Raw genomic sequence first — 17415 nt, 5'->3', positions numbered from 1 at the left:
AGCGGCGTGGAAGTAATTATGTTTATGCTTAGCAGGGTGGAGAGCGTTACGCTCTCTTCCATGAGACTTGAAGCAATTAATCAGCGTGGCAGCAATCTGTGTAATGCACAGGGATCTGAAATGGCAGGGATGGGGCGAACGCCCCACCGATTCGTCGCTTGCAGGGGGGGCGACAGTGATCAGCCGCGGGCCTGCCTCTGAAATTATGTCGGCACGAAGACGTGAAATGAGGCCTCGCTGAAGCGCGTTTCCGCAGGGACCCGTGACTGAGTCGGCCTCGGGGGGGGGGCGTCGTTATTCTCGTCGCTGCTCTCCCTCTCCTCGGCTTTGCCGCGCTTTTAAGACGAGCCAAAGTTTGGCGAACCATCGACGGTAAGGGGGGGTGGGGTGTGGTGGTGGGGGGGAGAAGCTTTCGCGCTCCACAGCGCGCGCGTGCGCACGCGGTCACACGCGCCCACACACACACACACGCAGACCACGGAGCGTGTGTCTGAGGGACAGAGTGAGAGAGAGAGAGAGGGAGCGTAAGAGAGGATAGGGGAGGAGGAGGAGGAGGAGGAGAGAGAGAAACAGAGAGAGCGAGAGAGAGAGAGAGAGAGAGAGAGAGAGAGGGAGAGAGCAGCGGGAGGAAGCAGAGCGGTAGAACGGAAGGGTTGAATGATTCCCATTGAGAGCAGCAGTGTCCAGGATTTCTCAACCCAACAGAGCTTTTAATCTCTTCCCCTGGATTTACACAGCGATTCATCATCACAACAACAGCCTCGCAGAACAGAAAACAAAAAGGGATAACCCGGTCCTTTTTTTTTTTTTTTTGTGAGCACGCGTAGGTGTGTGTGTGTCTGCGTGCGTGCGTGCGTGCGTGTGTGTGTGGGTGCGCGCGCGTGTGTGCCTGTACGTGTGTTCGGAAGCACCATTGGCGATGCTGTTTTAATTGGATTCAGCAGGAGAGAGAGTGCAGGGCGGAGAGGCCGTGAGCAGCTGACTGCCGAGCGCCTCCCTCGCCTCCGCTGCGCTTCCACCGGACGAGCGTTTCTCCCCCCCCCCACTCCGCCCCCACCCCCACCCCCCCACCCCACCCCCCCTACGGCCCTCAGCTCGTAAGCGCTCCGGTCCCTCAGCCGCCAGGGAGAGCCTGAACACGCCGGCACTCGCCATGGGAGACAAAGGCACCAGGTAAGCAACCGCTTTTCCCCCGGGGACCTTCGCCGCTCCTGAGCCTCCCGATCGTTGCAGGCGCTGTATGTCGTTCAGGGAACGAGCTGTCACCTCCGCTCTCTGCCAGCCGGCTCCGCGCTGCGTGCGTTCGGTGCTGGAGGTGTGAAAATGCCGTGACCGTCTTCCCGTGTCGTCGCTGGTTTGCCGCCGTTCGCTTCCGTTCTGTTGTTATTATTATGTTTTTGTGCATATCTCCACCGGGGAATTGCGAGAGACTCTCGGCAGAATGCTCGCGCACCGCTAGCGCTGAGCTCGCCTCTTCAACCCGTCGTTAACGCTCGCTGTGATGGTCGAGCCACAGCCTGTTTTATGGACCTCAATAAATTTGTCACCGTTTTAATGCCACGGGATTCTCTGCCTTGAGGTTTAGGTGGGAGCATTTGGCATCAAAAATATGTTAACATCTCATATTTGTTTGACCTACTAGGTTCTTATTTACTTAATGCATTTATGTACATATCTGTCAAACAGCCACCTCACAAAGTCAGAATACTAGGACATACAGACAGTGGGTTTACAATGATTTGAAATCCACTTCGGGGGGTGTACTCTTAGCTCTGACGCTAGGTGCGGACAGAGGGCTTACCCTGTAATTTCAACAGTTGATAGACGAGGACCGTGACTGGTTCCTCAGCAGCATTAAAGAGTCATTCATCTTCCTTTATCAAACCGAGACTTTTATGTGGAGTCCTGCAGCAAGGTGAGAGATTAACAGGCTTACGGGGGCCAGTTCATTATGAACTGAGGCTATTGATTTGGGGTCCCCTGGGTGGCCCCCTTCCCCCTTTTGACCATGAAAGAACAAATTCCTCGGAGGAAGTCTGGAGGCTGCTCTAGCTTTGGACAGTCTGATTGTTGCTCTTTTGGAAAAAGGAGGAGGCACGTGAAGAGAAGCTTTGCCAGGACATAGAGTGGTCATCAGTTATTTTGTTTGGATGGCTTCACATGAAATACTCAGCTCTGTGTTTGTAACTGACAGGAGGGGCGAAAGTCACATTCCAGTAAAAACGACAGTCTCTTGCGCTCGCAAACCTTGCAGCTATCACAGCCTACTTCAGTTAGTCTTCTAACACATAGCTAGCACACCATTAGGGTTCTGGGGTGATCGATCGATACATCCAGGGCATGTTTTTTTTTCAGTGTCCTGTGGTTGTAGCTGCAATAACTGGTGCTGTGCTGACACATGATCAAGCCAAGCCGCCTTTTTAAAAAAGATTCCCCTTGCTATTTTGCAGCTCACCTTTGCTCTGTTGCTATAAGATGGCATTTCATGTGAGGTGGTGATCTTTCTCATTATCTGTTCATTTCTTGGCCAAATTGTAGCTCCCCCAAAGGTGGTCTCCATCATATTTAATCTCCATGACTCACCTCCCTCAGTTTCTAAATGTCAGGTTATAGGTTTGACCTGCTCTAAACATAGATCCCGTAGATTAACTGCTTGTGGTTGCAGAATTTCCACACCAAAACGTACACACTTGGCTTCCATGAAAATTCATTAAGGAAGGAGGAAGGATGCGTTCGTTGCCATGACTCCAGGAGTGTTCCGGGAACTTGATATTCAAGACATTCTAGCATGCATGAATATCAAAGTGACCTCTACCTCAGTATGATTTTCATTAGTCCTTTAATGGAGAAGAATCAATTTTTTTCCCAGGATACTTGTATTTTCAGTGGCAAAGCAATGTCATTAAATTCCATTAATAATGGCCTGCTTTAAACACTGTGAAACAGGTCAACCACCGGTTTCCATGTAAATGTGGGTGAAAATTTCACAGTTAACCCTGAAGTGCAGCAAACCCTAAACCATGTCCAATGTGAACAAAGCAATCTCCAGTAGCTGGGATTTGTAGTGTTTTATGATACTGTGGAACTACAGTCCTGATTTTTTTGTCCTCACTTGCACCCAATCTGAACTCAAGAATAGGAAATGTAATGTGTGTACAAAATGAGGAGGTAGCAAAGAAGGCCCCTTTTCCAGGGCCTGGGCCCCTAAACATACTTTAGTTGTGTTTTCTCTGTGATGTGCCAAAGCCTTTGTATGAGTCTTTCACATTTTTGGCAGCCAAGGAAAGTTTTTCATAAGTCCCCAGCTCTAAACAGCGCACTCCCATTTTCAGTATAACGTGCTACGCGGAACAAAAGTTAATCTGCTACTTATGCAATTTAACGGAATACCGTGGAATTTCAGATGAAAGTTCTACAACTTGAAAGACATGAATTTGCCTGCGGTCCTGTTTATATTCAGAAGCCGTCTCGCTCATGTTATAAGCTCAGGCACATCGTTTGAAAGTGTGGATGGCTGTATTCACAGATAAGGAAATAGCTGACTGCACCTTACCTTGCTGCAGTTTTTCACACATAAAGCAGACCACTGGAGGATCCTTGTGGTGGTTTAAAGGAAATTAAAAGCACATTGCATGGTCAATCACTGATAATAATAACACATTATAATAATAACATTAACTGGTTTGCAAAGTTTGAACAATAGCTGAACAATCCTCTAGCTGAACAAGTTTTTGTCTATTGATTTTGAAATCGATATGTTCACACAGCCTTCAAACTTTACCTCACACAACACCGAAAAGCAAACATTTCTCCCTAGCAAAGATACTTTAATAAGCGGTGGCTAACCGCTGGAGAAGATGTTCACAAGCGATGAAAAATGATTGGCGCATCCGCATAAAACACTGGCTAATTAGCGCTCCTCACTGACCTGGCCCAGGGACCTTATTCTCCCAGAGCGCCATGGCGATGACTTGCAAGGCGCACTAAATGAGAGCCGAGGAGCTTTTATTTAATTTCCTCTTTCCGTTTAGGGACCTGTGATGTACAACTGTGACTATTATGAGCATAATGGGGGATGGGGGGGAGGCTCATTACGAGAAGCAATAACAGCACCGGATAACAGTTCCCTCTATGATTGCAGTTCCTCCGCATTTATACATATGTATTTAGGAAGACAAGTGTTCTTTTTCTTTCCTTAGAGAGAATAGATTCACCTGTAATATTAAAAAAGCTACCGTGTTTCATAAGGCAGTACTGTGGTTAAACCCTATTGAATGGTAACACAGGTATGCACTGCACGTCCTCGCCAGCAGGATTTGTACAGGTTCACCAATAGTCTTGTGCTGGCCATCTTTTGCACTGTGTCTATACATTAACTTAAACCAAGAAATGTAATGTTTTGAGTAAATTGCCATAGTAATCATACAACAAACATGATTAAGATAACATAACATAACACCAGCGTGGGTTTCCACTGGGCACAGCCCAACAATGCTTGCACTAAAAATTATCTTTTACTAAAGGGTACCTACTGTTTACTGTTTACCTACAAACTAGGTAGTATCCAGTACCATCAAGCCTGGTATTGAAGACCTCCAGAGTTTATGCCTCTACTACATGACCTGACAAGCTATTCCACTCAGTGGCTGTGAAGACATACTTCCTAATGTCTGTGCGGATTTTACCTTTCATTAATTTCCATTTATGCCCCCTCGTTCTACTGACAGAACTCACTTATTATTTGCCAAGAATCACTTATTATCACTTATTCACTTTGTCAATCCCTTGTATGAATTTAAAAGCCTCAGTCAAATTGCTTCTAAGTCTCCTTTTATTAAGTATGAAAAGATAAGACATTGAAAGTCTTTCCTCATTACTTTTATCGTTCATACCAGGAACCAATTTAGTTGCCCTTCTTTGAACCTTTTCCAGAAGCTCCATATCTTTCTTGAAGTACGGTCCCCAGAACTAAACACAGTACTCTAATTGTGGTCTCACAAAGATATTGTATAAGATAGCTTCTTTGGATTTATACTCAATTATTGTGAAATGTTTTTATTTCCCATTTTCTTGTAGAACTTTACTATATAGCTATATTGGATTTAATTTGTCAAATCTTCTTGGATTACTTCTAGTAGATTCCAAACTAATTGCTAAACCTCCGAGTATTGTATCTCCTGCAAATTTAATTTAATGTATTTTCAATGTTTCTGCCAAGGTTACAATGCATTCACACACTCAGGATGTATTAGAAATGGCTCATGTGGGGGGGGGAACACAATCATGGAGCAACGTATAAACGCGCATAAACAGCAAAAAAAATAAACAGGAATTGCTTCTTTTAGTGATACAAACCTTCACTTAAAACTGCTATTAAATTGGCTTTTCAATAAATAATGAATACGCTGTACAGTGCATTAGAAACACCAGCAGAGTAACCTAAGAGGGCAAGCCCAGTCCACCTGTCATTTATTATAGATGGCCGGTCCAAGCCCTCTCTGCTCACCTGCCTTCTACGCACCACAATCAGAGTCGTGCCGAGTTTAAGGGTCTACAGCATTATTTATTTATTTATTTATTTATTAATTATTTTTTAATAAAGTTTTTGGTGAAACCTAGAAGCATTGGCCTCTGAAAGGGACTGAAACTCTAGGGAAAAGGTTAGACATCATTCAAGAGCCACCACCTGCTTTTTAAAAAATTTGTTTACTTGGGTATTTACAGTGAGCTACGTGTCGAGGGATAAGAATGAGAGCCACATTTTTACGAAAATTGTATTTTATTTTAAGGTCATTAACATGGGAACACATCTTATTATGCTGTGCTGTATCCTATTTCTATACAGCAGTTTAAATGCCATATATAAATATATAACACATGCAACAAAACAATTCCAACCTGGCAAAATTCACTGTCTTCATACTGTCAAGTTTTAGTCATTTACATAAAATTGGGACTTTTCTCTTACATAGGAAAAGATTAATGAACAAAAGAAAAATAAAGTCTCTGTTCCCTGTGCAATATATAAAGATATTCATAAAATATGTAGAATACAGATCTATCCGGTCTAGACAAATGGCATGCTCACAGAAATATGACAAAAGGGTGGTCTAGATTTGAACGGGTTTTCGGTTGTCTCTGGAACAGTTTAAATTGTTCAGTTGTTACTTTATATTAAGAGCTCTGAATTGCTTTATTGATCAGCTCTGAAAGCATTTGCCATAAATGCAGAAAATCTATCCACACAGCAAGACAGTCTCCAGTTGCTGTCAATAATGAATCCCCATTCCCCACGAGTCAAATATTATATACCTACATGCAGTATTATATATGTATTCATATATATTTGTGTGTGTGTGTGTGTGTGTGTGTGTGCTTGTGTTTGTGTGCAAGTGGTGTGTGTGTGTGAGTGTCTGTGCTTGTGTGTGTGTGTGTGTGTGTCTGTGTTTGCATGTGTGTGAACTACATCAAAAGCCGGAGGTGCTTATGATGCATTAACTTTCAAACCTATTAGCACATCAAAGGAAACAAAATACCAAGGGTTATTTTTTTCATGAAAAATGAATATCTCCTGTGTCTTGCCTTCCCTGCTATAGGACAACTAACATTTGATTCGGTACCAACATTACAAGGGTGTTTACGCATTTATTTCTGTCAGGAAAATGGCGCCACATCGAAGTACTGCACATGCTCAGCAAGCATACACACACAGCAATCAAGAGGGGCACTTTTGCATTCTGGTCCAGCGAATAGCATTGTCAGTGTGTGTGCTGATTCCATCCCAGGCACTTCAAATCAGCGTGAGTGACACCTGGCCAAACGTTGCCATAGTTGCCTATGAGCAAGCATCGCAAGCGTACAACCAGGGCCCAACTACCAGATCAGCCGCTAGAGTGTGATGAACTAGGGGTTATCCTGCTGACCGTAACCCTCCTTCCCTGGGTGCCACCATGGCCAAACAACCCCAGTGAGACTCCCAGCCAAATTAAGCACTAGAGCCAGGAGGTAGAACCACACACGGGGTTCGGCTGAATGTTAAATATTTTGAGGGTATGATGCGTGAGATCCGCTGTTTGGCAATGACGGTACAATGGATCGTGACACTCTGTTTACAAAGAAGCAGGGCATGCTGGGTGACTCATTCGGTTGATACATTGCTCTAGTGTGCGGATAGGCCCCACGGCTTGGTATCAAAGCCAGACTCTGCCAGTAGGCCCAGGGGTGACGCATACAGCAATTGGCTGTAGCGTAGTTACAGTTGTCCCATTTCAACTGAAAAATTCCAGGTATGTGCAGTTTTCAATTTGAATACCATTTCCATACAGCACTATAAGGTTTTATGTATCTTCAGTCCCACTAGGGATAGTAAAAGTAGTTCTTCAACATTAAATCAAGTTCATATATTTGCAACCTACAAAATGTCCACTGTGATTACTTTGTTTACTGTTATTGTATTTTCAATGTCAGTGGCAACTGTTGAGCTTGGGTAGCCTACTATTACAGTTTTACACCGAAGAAAACATCAGCTAGACTTGCCGACTAGATTGGGGGAATGTGTCAGATTCAAATTTGGTTAGTTTTGTTCCTACTTTACTGGGCACTGATGTATTATCTTTCTTCTTTCTTCGGTACAGGTCACATTAGTCCTAATTTTAGGATAGGGGGTTAGGGGGGGAGTGGGGTTGGGTTGTTGAGGCGGTTGTCAGGGCGATTCTGGAGGCTCTGATTGACAGAGGTCCTCATAAAAAGTGTGCTTTAATTGTGCCGGGACAGGGTGGCTTGGGGTGATCCAGCCAAAACTTGGGGTTGGACTGCTTTTGGAAGGAGGGATTAAGGTTATATAAGCTATGCTTATGCTGAGGAGATTAGTATATAGTTTACATGATATTAGACCATAGGTTTCTACAATATTGAAGTAATTTGACAAGTGTGAATAGACTACAGTTTTAACTTACATCATACAGAGATTAAATTAATTGTATATATTGGACAGTCTGTCTGTGTTAAAAGAGGAATATTACTGAGGATTTTCAAACAAACAGCTTTAAAAAATATCTATTTGTCTAAATAAGTGTATTATACAGCATATACCTGTTTTAAGCAGATTGTGCTGATAAAGTTATTTCTGAACTGACTCAGTCACAGCCAGTCATAGCATATTATGTTAAGGGTAAACAGCAACCAGAGTGATTCACTGGCTGTTAGAAAATCAGTGGATGTGTATAACTTGCATGTGCTTACATGTCTGAATCAGAAGATAGAAAAGCTAGAACATTTAACTTGTGTTATGTTCACAAGATTCAAACTGTCAGAGCCATATCTTTTAATTTCCAGCACATCGTCTGTTAAACCTGTCTAGAAATAGTTCAAAAGGAATTCTGTCGCTGATTTGTTACGACTTGACAATGTCTTTAGATATTTTTATGGAGTTCGTAAAAATTTAATGAAATGTGACTTGATAAAGAACAGTTTGTGTGAGTGAGAGATATTTAGACAGCATTTGGTCAAATTTAAAAGCATAGCACCTGCTCTGTATTTCTTTACAAGGGTGCGGATCCACCCACACACCAAGGCTGGAATCATTTTTAAATATTTCTGGCAGGGCAGCATAATTCATGCCACATTTTGTTTTTCTTGCACTGTTCAAATGCTTTTATGTTTTACGCTCTCAGTAAAAACTCAAATTTGTCCAGATCAAATTTCGTCAAATTTCATGAAAAATAGGCAACAGGTATATTTCACATTAAACGAATTCCCTGACACGTTCCCCTGGATTCGTGGACTCTTCATGAAAGAGAGTATCCACCCACCCACCGAGGGAATCATCCTGCTGAATGCTGTTCGTACGCCAAGGCGTCATATTCATGTTGAATCTTGTTTTTTCTAGTACAGTGCTAGTGCTGGCTTTTGCCTTCTCAGTAGCGGGTTCAGTTTCCCCATAAAATTTCAGTGGTTTCTAAAAAACGGGGGAGGTCTGGTGCATTAAAGGATTTCATGATATTTATAATTAGTAAGACTCTGTTCCTCCTGGGCGTGATTTAGGCTTGAGACTCCTCTGTCCTTAAGTGAAGAAGAATGCGTTTGGTTTTGCTCAACTTCAGCTTTAACAGAGCTTTCGGGCCAGCCCATAAATTCTCTCTGAGCCACTCCGATGGCCTTGCCGTAACCATGGAAAAGGAAAAAAATAATGCTCGCAGGCTGTCATCTATAAACACGCGGCTGCTCCTCCACTTGTTATTCTTAAAGACGTGCAAGAGCAGGGGAAGGATTCCATGTTGAGATAAACCAGAACTTGTCAGTTTCATGCCTTAAAAAATTTATTTCAGTTTGAGGAAAAAAATGCACTGTAGGTCTGCTCTACCTGTGATCAAATATTTTTTGTGCTTCATTCTTTTTTTTTTTTTTTTAATGCTTTACTCTCCCTATTTCTCAAAAAAAAAAAGAAAATACATGCCCCATTGTATTTATTGGTGCCATTGCTGCAACCTCTGCTATAAATTTGGGAAAAGGCAGTGAGGCGCCTGCCCTCCCCCAGAGCACATGATGTCAGCCGCCGCCGGGCTCACACGGACGTGAGTTGGAGGAAGACACCGTGTGTGTAGAATAACGGGTGGGCATGCGGGCACCTGGCTGAACCGCAGGGGGTCACTTGGGCATGATCAGATGCAGTCATCCCGGTCGATTACCGTCCCTGTTCTACGCTAGATTAAACTGAGTGTCACCCTGCAGGGCTGCAGAGTTGCACTCAGCATCAACACAGTCCAGCTTCCACACAGACCACAGACTAGAACAGTGCTTTAACAGAACGAGCCCCCAGCCACCCCTGTAAACACATTTTTACACACACACATACACACACACACACACACACATCACGCTTTCAAGTATACTGATGGGGAACACCAGTCCTTCAGTTGACATGATTCTGAAAAGTAATTTGTTCCAGCTGACATTGAAATTAATACTGCAATGTTGCTGGTTCTTATTACTAAGAAACCATTTTTTGTGTGATATACTGCAAAAAGAAAATGTATGAAGGTGATAAACACTGTCAACATGAAATCAGAAATAATGTGAATAACTGCGTAATATGCCCCCCCTTTTATGCCATGTATGTCATGAAGAGTAATTTACTGAATGTTCTGTGGCATTTATCACTTCATTATTCACCATTAACCATATTAAGCATTCATGCTAAATTAAATTCATGCTAAATTTCATCCCAGCGTGGCTGGAAAAAAAAGGAGGAAAATCTGAGCAATAAAATTTGGTGCATGCAGGGTGTGTATGTATAGAGTGGCATTACTGCGTAGTATAGCACGCAGGAAGTTAAAGGCTATGCAGTGAAGATGTTATGTAACAAAATGTAAGATCAAGAGTTCAGTCATCAGCAGCCAATTACAACATTATAAATGTACTTTGTAATATAAATGCAAATGCGCTGCATTAATGCAGTGCAGCACCGGCGCTGTATAACTTATGTTTCCGATATGAATTCGTGTTCCAAAATGATAAGCGTCACATTTCTGAAAACGCATTTGCAAAGATGAATATGGATTGTGAAATTCTATTCCAAAAAACCCTCAAGTTTGTGTTCTCAGGATTGCCATTAATCACAGCTAAAAGGTCCGTGCCATATGTTTCAGACTAATAGGAGAACGCTCTTCAACAGAGGGCATTTGTTCATCTAATAGAATCATCTATAATTCATATAACTATAAACAGGAGAACCACAACAGGCTAGGATTGCATTTTATACCCAGCATGCTCATTTTAGGGTCTCAAATATATATTACTTAATATATTTATGCAAGCTGTAATATATATTACATAGGGATTCAGCTTAATCAGTTTCTGTATACTGTGAATGAATCACTGAATAAATTATAAAAAATGAGGCTTGAAAATCAAGCAATTTTCTGCTACCACTAATTTACAGTCCTCATCGTAACAGTGTTAAATTTTAGAAAACATAGTAATGCTGAATCCTGCTTGAAAATAAAATGTAGTTCAGCGCTGAAATAAAAAGAGAAATGCTAGATTTCCCATTTAGGAATTAAGGTAATTCCTGGGTAGTGTTTCCTGTCCTACTCAATGTTTAGAGATAAATTTCTTTGAAGAAGAAGAAAAAAAGATACTAGTATTTAACTCCTAAATTGGTTCCTAGGAGTTCAATACTAATAGACGCCCCTTGGTAACTGTCCTGCTTCAGAAATTTGGTTAAGCTTGTATGCTTTACTTCAGAAGTTGTTGATGATACACAGTCCTGGATGCTGCAGTACTGTGTGTAGCTGTCAAATAGAGATGTGCATTTTTCTAGAGATGGCCTTCGCGTGCATTATGCAGATAGGGGCTAAGTTAAAGCATGCTTGCTGAGCCCGCGCTCAAGCATATTGCATTTTCCCTGGAAACCAATCCATAAAGATCCTGTTCGTAAATGAGATGTGGTTTTTAATATTTTCCTCAAGGTTTGACAGGATCCCCCCCTCCCCCGCCGCCTTCTGAAAGCTCCATGTCTGGACTCAATAATTATTTGAAAATATTGTGGTCATCAGTAAAATTCGTGCAGATTACAGATTACGCTGTTTAAAAATTCAGGGGTCTGCATGAGTGTGTGCCAGCTTCTAAAGGGTTAAAGCATTCCAAATAGGTGCAGATTTAATGCCGATCTGAAATATTCATGTTTTCCTGAGGGTGGGATGATCCCAAGAGAAAGGTCACTGCCATAGAGCTTTGTAGAGAAAAAAATATAAAAGCTGTTCAAGTAACAACAAAAAACAAACAAAAAAACAACAACTGTGCAGTCCAGCAGTATTTGGACAGTGACACGTTTCTTGTTGTTTTGGATCTGTATCTCTAGACATTAGATTTGGAATGAAACGATGAATATGGGGTTAAAGTGTAGACTGCCTGCTTTAATTGGAGGGTACTGACATCCATATTGGCTGATTCACGGACGAATTACAGCTCTTTTTATGCATAGTTCACAGCATTTGATGACCTTTATGGTAGAAAATTTCTAGCCAGTGTCTCTTCTTACATTGGCGGTGGGGTCATTTTCCTGGAAAGCAAGGCTCTTGTTAAAGGAAATGGGAAAATCATATCCGAAAGTAGATCAGTTTGGGATTAGCACTTCATTATTTTTCTGGGTCTCTGCACTCTCAGATGACTTTGCAGATCAACTACTTTTGAAAGGGGTTGATTGAAATGGGTCAAAAGATAATGAAAATAAACAACATCCCTAAATTGTTAAGCAAACTAGCAATCAACGTGATTAAAGATACATTTTTCAAAGCATTTCTGTGAACTCGAGAAATGTTTTTTTTTTGGGGGGGAGGATCAAGGTGAACGCTTCGAAATGTTATTATTTTCATAGTGCTTGTCAACAGACAAAACAGCGATGGCACAAATACGCATCAAAATAAATGAGAATCAAACAAAATGAAGGTCTCGAGGCAAGCAGTGGTTCCATAGCAACAGCTTCTGTTTGAGCTGTGTCATGTGTTCAACCTTTAGAGTGACTGTACTGCCAAAACACAATCAAACAGACTTCTTCCATCATGCAGTGCCTGCTCTGGAGGATGCAGGCAAGCGGGTTTTTCCTTTTTTGCTGGAACTCTAGCAGACCTGGGTCAAGTAACTATTTTCAATTGTTTACACGTTATATGCCGGTAAAATTTGAAACCACAATTAAAAAACCATATAGATCCTACAGAATTTTCAAGGAAATGTTACTAATAAACAAAATGCACAAATATTTGAAATCTGTTCATTCGTGAATTGGGAAAACTGTCAGCCATTCAAATGGAATTTTACTGGGGCCAAAATTGTTATTTGGAATACTGTAATTATTTTCCCCAGCAGCTCCACACTCTAGACACAGTTCCAACCCACTTTCACAAAATGGTGTTTCCTCATGAAAATGCACATTCAGCAACATTTTTTTAATAAAAGACAGAATGAAGCTATGCTAACTGTTGATAGTATTTGTAGAACTTGGTTGTATCTGCTTTGGCTCAACAAGCTTCTCCATCGGCTAGGCCCAGATGCTCCCAGGCACAGGCACTGGCACCTCTCCTCTCACTGCTGCTGTTTAATTTACTTCATCTAGTCTTCGGTTCCCATTGGCTAGCGGGCATGCTCCCACAGAGAAATGTCCCCTCCTTCCACTTGGTCCTTTGTCACAATTACGAAGCGTCGGGGGCGAAAAAATGTCAATTCATCGGCAGGTCGGGCCTGGAGAACTGTCAGGGGCATGCAGAGGCTATTTATTAGGGAGTCACCCGTCCCCTCTGACGCCGACCGCCCCCAAGACACTCCGACCCTGGGCTGTCGTGACAGAACTCTGATTGCATTGTAAATGGATATGGCAGGACACCTGCTCTCTCCCATTACACAGCCCCATCCCATTGCACTCTTCCCCCCAGGCATGCCTATGCATACAGAGAGAGATGAGGCTGGTGGGTTGTTGTGGCTTATTTGAAACGTATGAGACAGACGCCAAATAATTAACAGACAGTTAAACTGTTTTTTTTTTTTTGGCTAATTATATTTAATGTGATTATGGTGCGATATTGCACTAATACCCTTTTATATTATGTTTAGCATTGTTGGTAACTTGGAAGTATAGTATGTGTTCAGACCCATGTTATACCTAAAATTAAACAAATTCATTCTAAGAATCGTGGTGTTCTGATGTCATTAACTGTGAAACATTCAGATTATATAAATTGGGCTCTTGCTTTGCTGTACAGGCTTTTATTTTACCATTTCCATGTTATGTGGCTTCATTTAGCATGAAATACTAAGATGTTCTGCTAATTGCCACAATAATGTGCCTATCCTCTTTGAGCATTATGTGTAATTACTTATTCCACTCAGAATTGTAGCTTTATCCATTATGGTATGATTATGAGCTCAATTATGCACATAGAACAGGAAGTGCTGCAATATGATAATAAAAATTAGGGACTGCTGTACTGAATTAAAGTACCTTTGTTTTTTAGCCACGGGCAAGAGGAAGAGAGTGGGAAAAACAGTCTCTGAGCTCAGAAGGTGGATGGTGGCAGTAGCCACAGAGACATGAGTATCCATGTATAAAATTAAAAAATCTTGGTGATGCATAATATTATAATGCTTCAGAAAGCCTATGCTTAAAAAAATAAAATGCTGCCGCCAGTTTATGAAAATGACATTTATACTCCTCATACAATTTTAAGCCTATAAGGTGTGAGCTCACAAACCACAAATGTATTAGTTATTAGAATGTTCTTAACTGAACACTAATGCTGATATAACAGTCACTACTGGTAACTGAAAGTAATGAGAGTTCTAGAACAGTGACTTACAATTTTTTTTAAACATTCCAGAACACATACTCCTCCAAGGGTTAAGTGTGCATTCCCATCAGCCTCACACATTCCCACTCTATTATGCTTTATGTGCCCGATTTACACCATGTGCCCTGGTATTATTTTTTAATACTTGATATTATAGTACTATTTGATATCATATTATTTATAATACTTATGTTATATTATTGACATGCACCCTTCACTTTCATGCTAATTTTATTTCCAAATCTAATTGAAAGTTAACTGGAATGCTCCCAAATCTTTGTGAAACATTTTGGTTTAGATGGGTAATTACCTATGATTTTTACTTCACCTACCGACACAAATCGTGAAGTAAGACTAACAGCCAACGAACGGTGTGTCACTGGATAGTGTAGCTAGAAAAATATTTCCTCTTTTTTTTTGTTACTAGCAGCCAGTCCTATTATTGCTTTGTGAACTATTCACATATTTATTGCTATTACTGAGCGCTCTGGTTTAGAGAAATCTTGTTACAATACTGTTTAGAGAAGCTTTGTGCTAAAACGTTGATACTGGCTTAAAATTATGCATTAAGGGAAAGTTAAAAAAAACCAAAAACAGTCATATTTATTTAATGAGCACATTCCGTGCCCCCACAGTAAAATTAGCAGAAAGTTACAGTTATCATTCATAAAAGCAACTTTCGTTTCATTTCACCGTGGGGCGCTCATTAAATCTGTTGTTTGTTAGGTGATCTGGGGACCCCTTGTGATGCACATACTGATAGGCTGCAGGAGTAGCGTGTTGACACTGATGGACTTACATTGACTGTTTTTTTACTTTCCTCAAACTGTAGCTCCTTGTGGAAATGTCCAGCTATTTTTTTCATATCTTGAAGATCTCATGGGGTCCTTGGATTGGCCTCCTGCTACTTGTGATGATTCACTGCATATTTCCCTGCATTGCTAGCTGTTACTGAGCTGTGGGCTGCAATGTAGTATAAGGGGTAAGGAGTTGGTCTTGTAACCTTAAGGTTGCAGGTTCGATTCCCTGGTAGGACTCTGCAGTTGTACCCTTGAGCAAGGTACTTAACCTGCTTTGCTCCAGTATATATCCAGCTGTATCATTGGATACAATGTAAGTTGCTCTGGATAAGAGCATCTGCTAAATGCCTGTAATGTAATGACAGCTCTGAGATTCATTTTTTCATCTGCATAATACTGGAGCTCCGTGACAGAAAATGAAGGGTTGGTTGATGGGAAAACAATTTGATGTTTTCTGTGAACACAAATCACAGAAAAAAAACATCCATATGCATCTTCATTTACAATAGGCTGAACCCTGTCACAACACAATCCACCGTACACAAATTAGAACTGCACTGAGCCTCTGACATCAAACATCAAGAAGGTTCTTTTTTTTCTTCCTGGCGCAGTTTTTTGTTATTAATAATTATAATTTGGAGAAAAGGCATGCTGAAGCCTGTAAGATGGAAGTGTAGAACAAGAACAAAAACGAAATCAAGCAATTAAGCTAACTGTGATGAAACAAGACCAAACAAAGAGAAAAATAGTAATTAAAAAAATACAGCAGATAAATGTTGGTGATTTAGACAGCCATAGATTTAGTAGGCTAAACAAACAGAGGACAGATTGTTTTTTGTCTTCCTTCTTCATTTTTCTTTTTATTTGCTCAATAATGTTTTTTAATGCAACATGGGCATGGCCAGGTATAGTTCCATACATATGGTGCTTTATTTATACAAGGTAGGTTGACTGAGCACACATGCTCTTATGCAGCAAGGCCCTGTAAATAACCCCCCACCACCACCACCACCACCACCCCCAAGTAGCCATAACCTGCATGTCTTTTGATTTGGATTGCGGGAGGAAACCAGAGTACCTGGAGGAAACCCACACAAGCATAGTGTGGTGTTGGTGATCAATTGGTGAAAAATATTGTTGATGGTCAGAGTCAGAGTGCTCACCTGCTTACTGATATAATAAATGTGAGCTGAACACTTCGGGGGGGACCAAGGCATGTCAAAATGTTTTACGGTCCTACCCAGACTGTGGCAGGTGTGTCATCTTTACTAGAGTCTCGTCTTCCGCTAATTACTGAGTTCAGATGGGGTTACTTGTATATGATTTTGCCAAAATAGAGGAATAATTAAATCACTAGAACCACCCTCCCACCACCACCACCCCCACCCCTCCCAAAAAAAAAACTACACATGAGGGAAGTGTGAATGAAAGTGTGAAAATAGATGGCGTGATCGCATTTTTTTTTTTAGAGACTGCCACCTGGCATATGTAGTCATTTGCTACCAAGAAAAACTGAATCCATCGAGGTTGGGTGTCTGCCTGGATTATGATTACGATATGTAGTATGAATATGTATGAATATGATATGCATATGCATATGATATCTACTATGTGTGCATGTACCAATCATTATGGACAAGGCCAGTAACAGTGACGGTTTGCAGAAAAATGTTGTCATGGATATTGTGTGAATACTGTCGGTAGTTTGTCAACAGCTCTCACTGTGGGATACTGTTCCCATGCAAGTGCGTGTAACATTCTGTAAAGAGGAGCTTGCATGCCCTGCCCTATCATTAGAACATTTCAGAAAAGCAACTATTTGCAAAGCAAACAAAAAAAAATGAAATCTTAGATAAAATATGTGAGGCATATACTTTATTGTGTAAGTGCAGATGCCGGTATTATACAAAGGATCCTTTTTGCAAGCAGATTTCATGACTGGGTGATAAACGTCATATTTTGGGCAGACACACATATATTACGTGGCGCTGCTGCGCTTCCTAACCATAAAAATACAGATGGCAAGAGAGTTTAGTAGCATGAAACAGGTGCTATCAAACAGCACAGCCAATGTGCGCCGATAGATGCTGTCTTCTGCCACGTCCAAGCGTGCGTTTATCCTTCGGAAACATTCATCTGTGGCCGTTTGCATCGTCCTTGGCATACTGATGCAGTTCTAGTCAGTGAATGGCGATTGCATAACGGTGATTCATAACGATAAACCGTGAACAGTCAGGTCTGACCATTTGGAGACGCAGCTGGGAAGCGTCAGTAGA

At 41.4% G+C, this 17415-nt stretch overlaps 1 protein-coding gene across 2 annotated transcripts in view; it reads left to right on the top strand.

The window, feature by feature from the left end:
• Nucleotides 1-1071: 1071 nt before the first annotated feature.
• The window catches only part of LOC135263947 (beta-arrestin-1), a 37270-nt gene continuing 20926 nt past the window's right edge, over nucleotides 1072-17415 (top strand). For both annotated transcript variants that reach the window (XM_064352461.1, XM_064352460.1), the window contains exon 1: nucleotides 1072-1173. In XM_064352461.1, coding sequence (XP_064208531.1) covers nucleotides 1154-1173 — 20 coding nt within the window. In that variant the 5' untranslated portion in view covers nucleotides 1072-1153. The remainder of the gene's footprint in view (nucleotides 1174-17415) is intronic.

Source organism: Anguilla rostrata, chromosome 9, assembly GCF_018555375.3.
Source record: "Anguilla rostrata isolate EN2019 chromosome 9, ASM1855537v3, whole genome shotgun sequence".
Classification (NCBI taxonomy): domain Eukaryota; kingdom Metazoa; phylum Chordata; class Actinopteri; order Anguilliformes; family Anguillidae; genus Anguilla; species Anguilla rostrata.
This window is presented reverse-complemented; position numbering and strand designations above follow the sequence as displayed.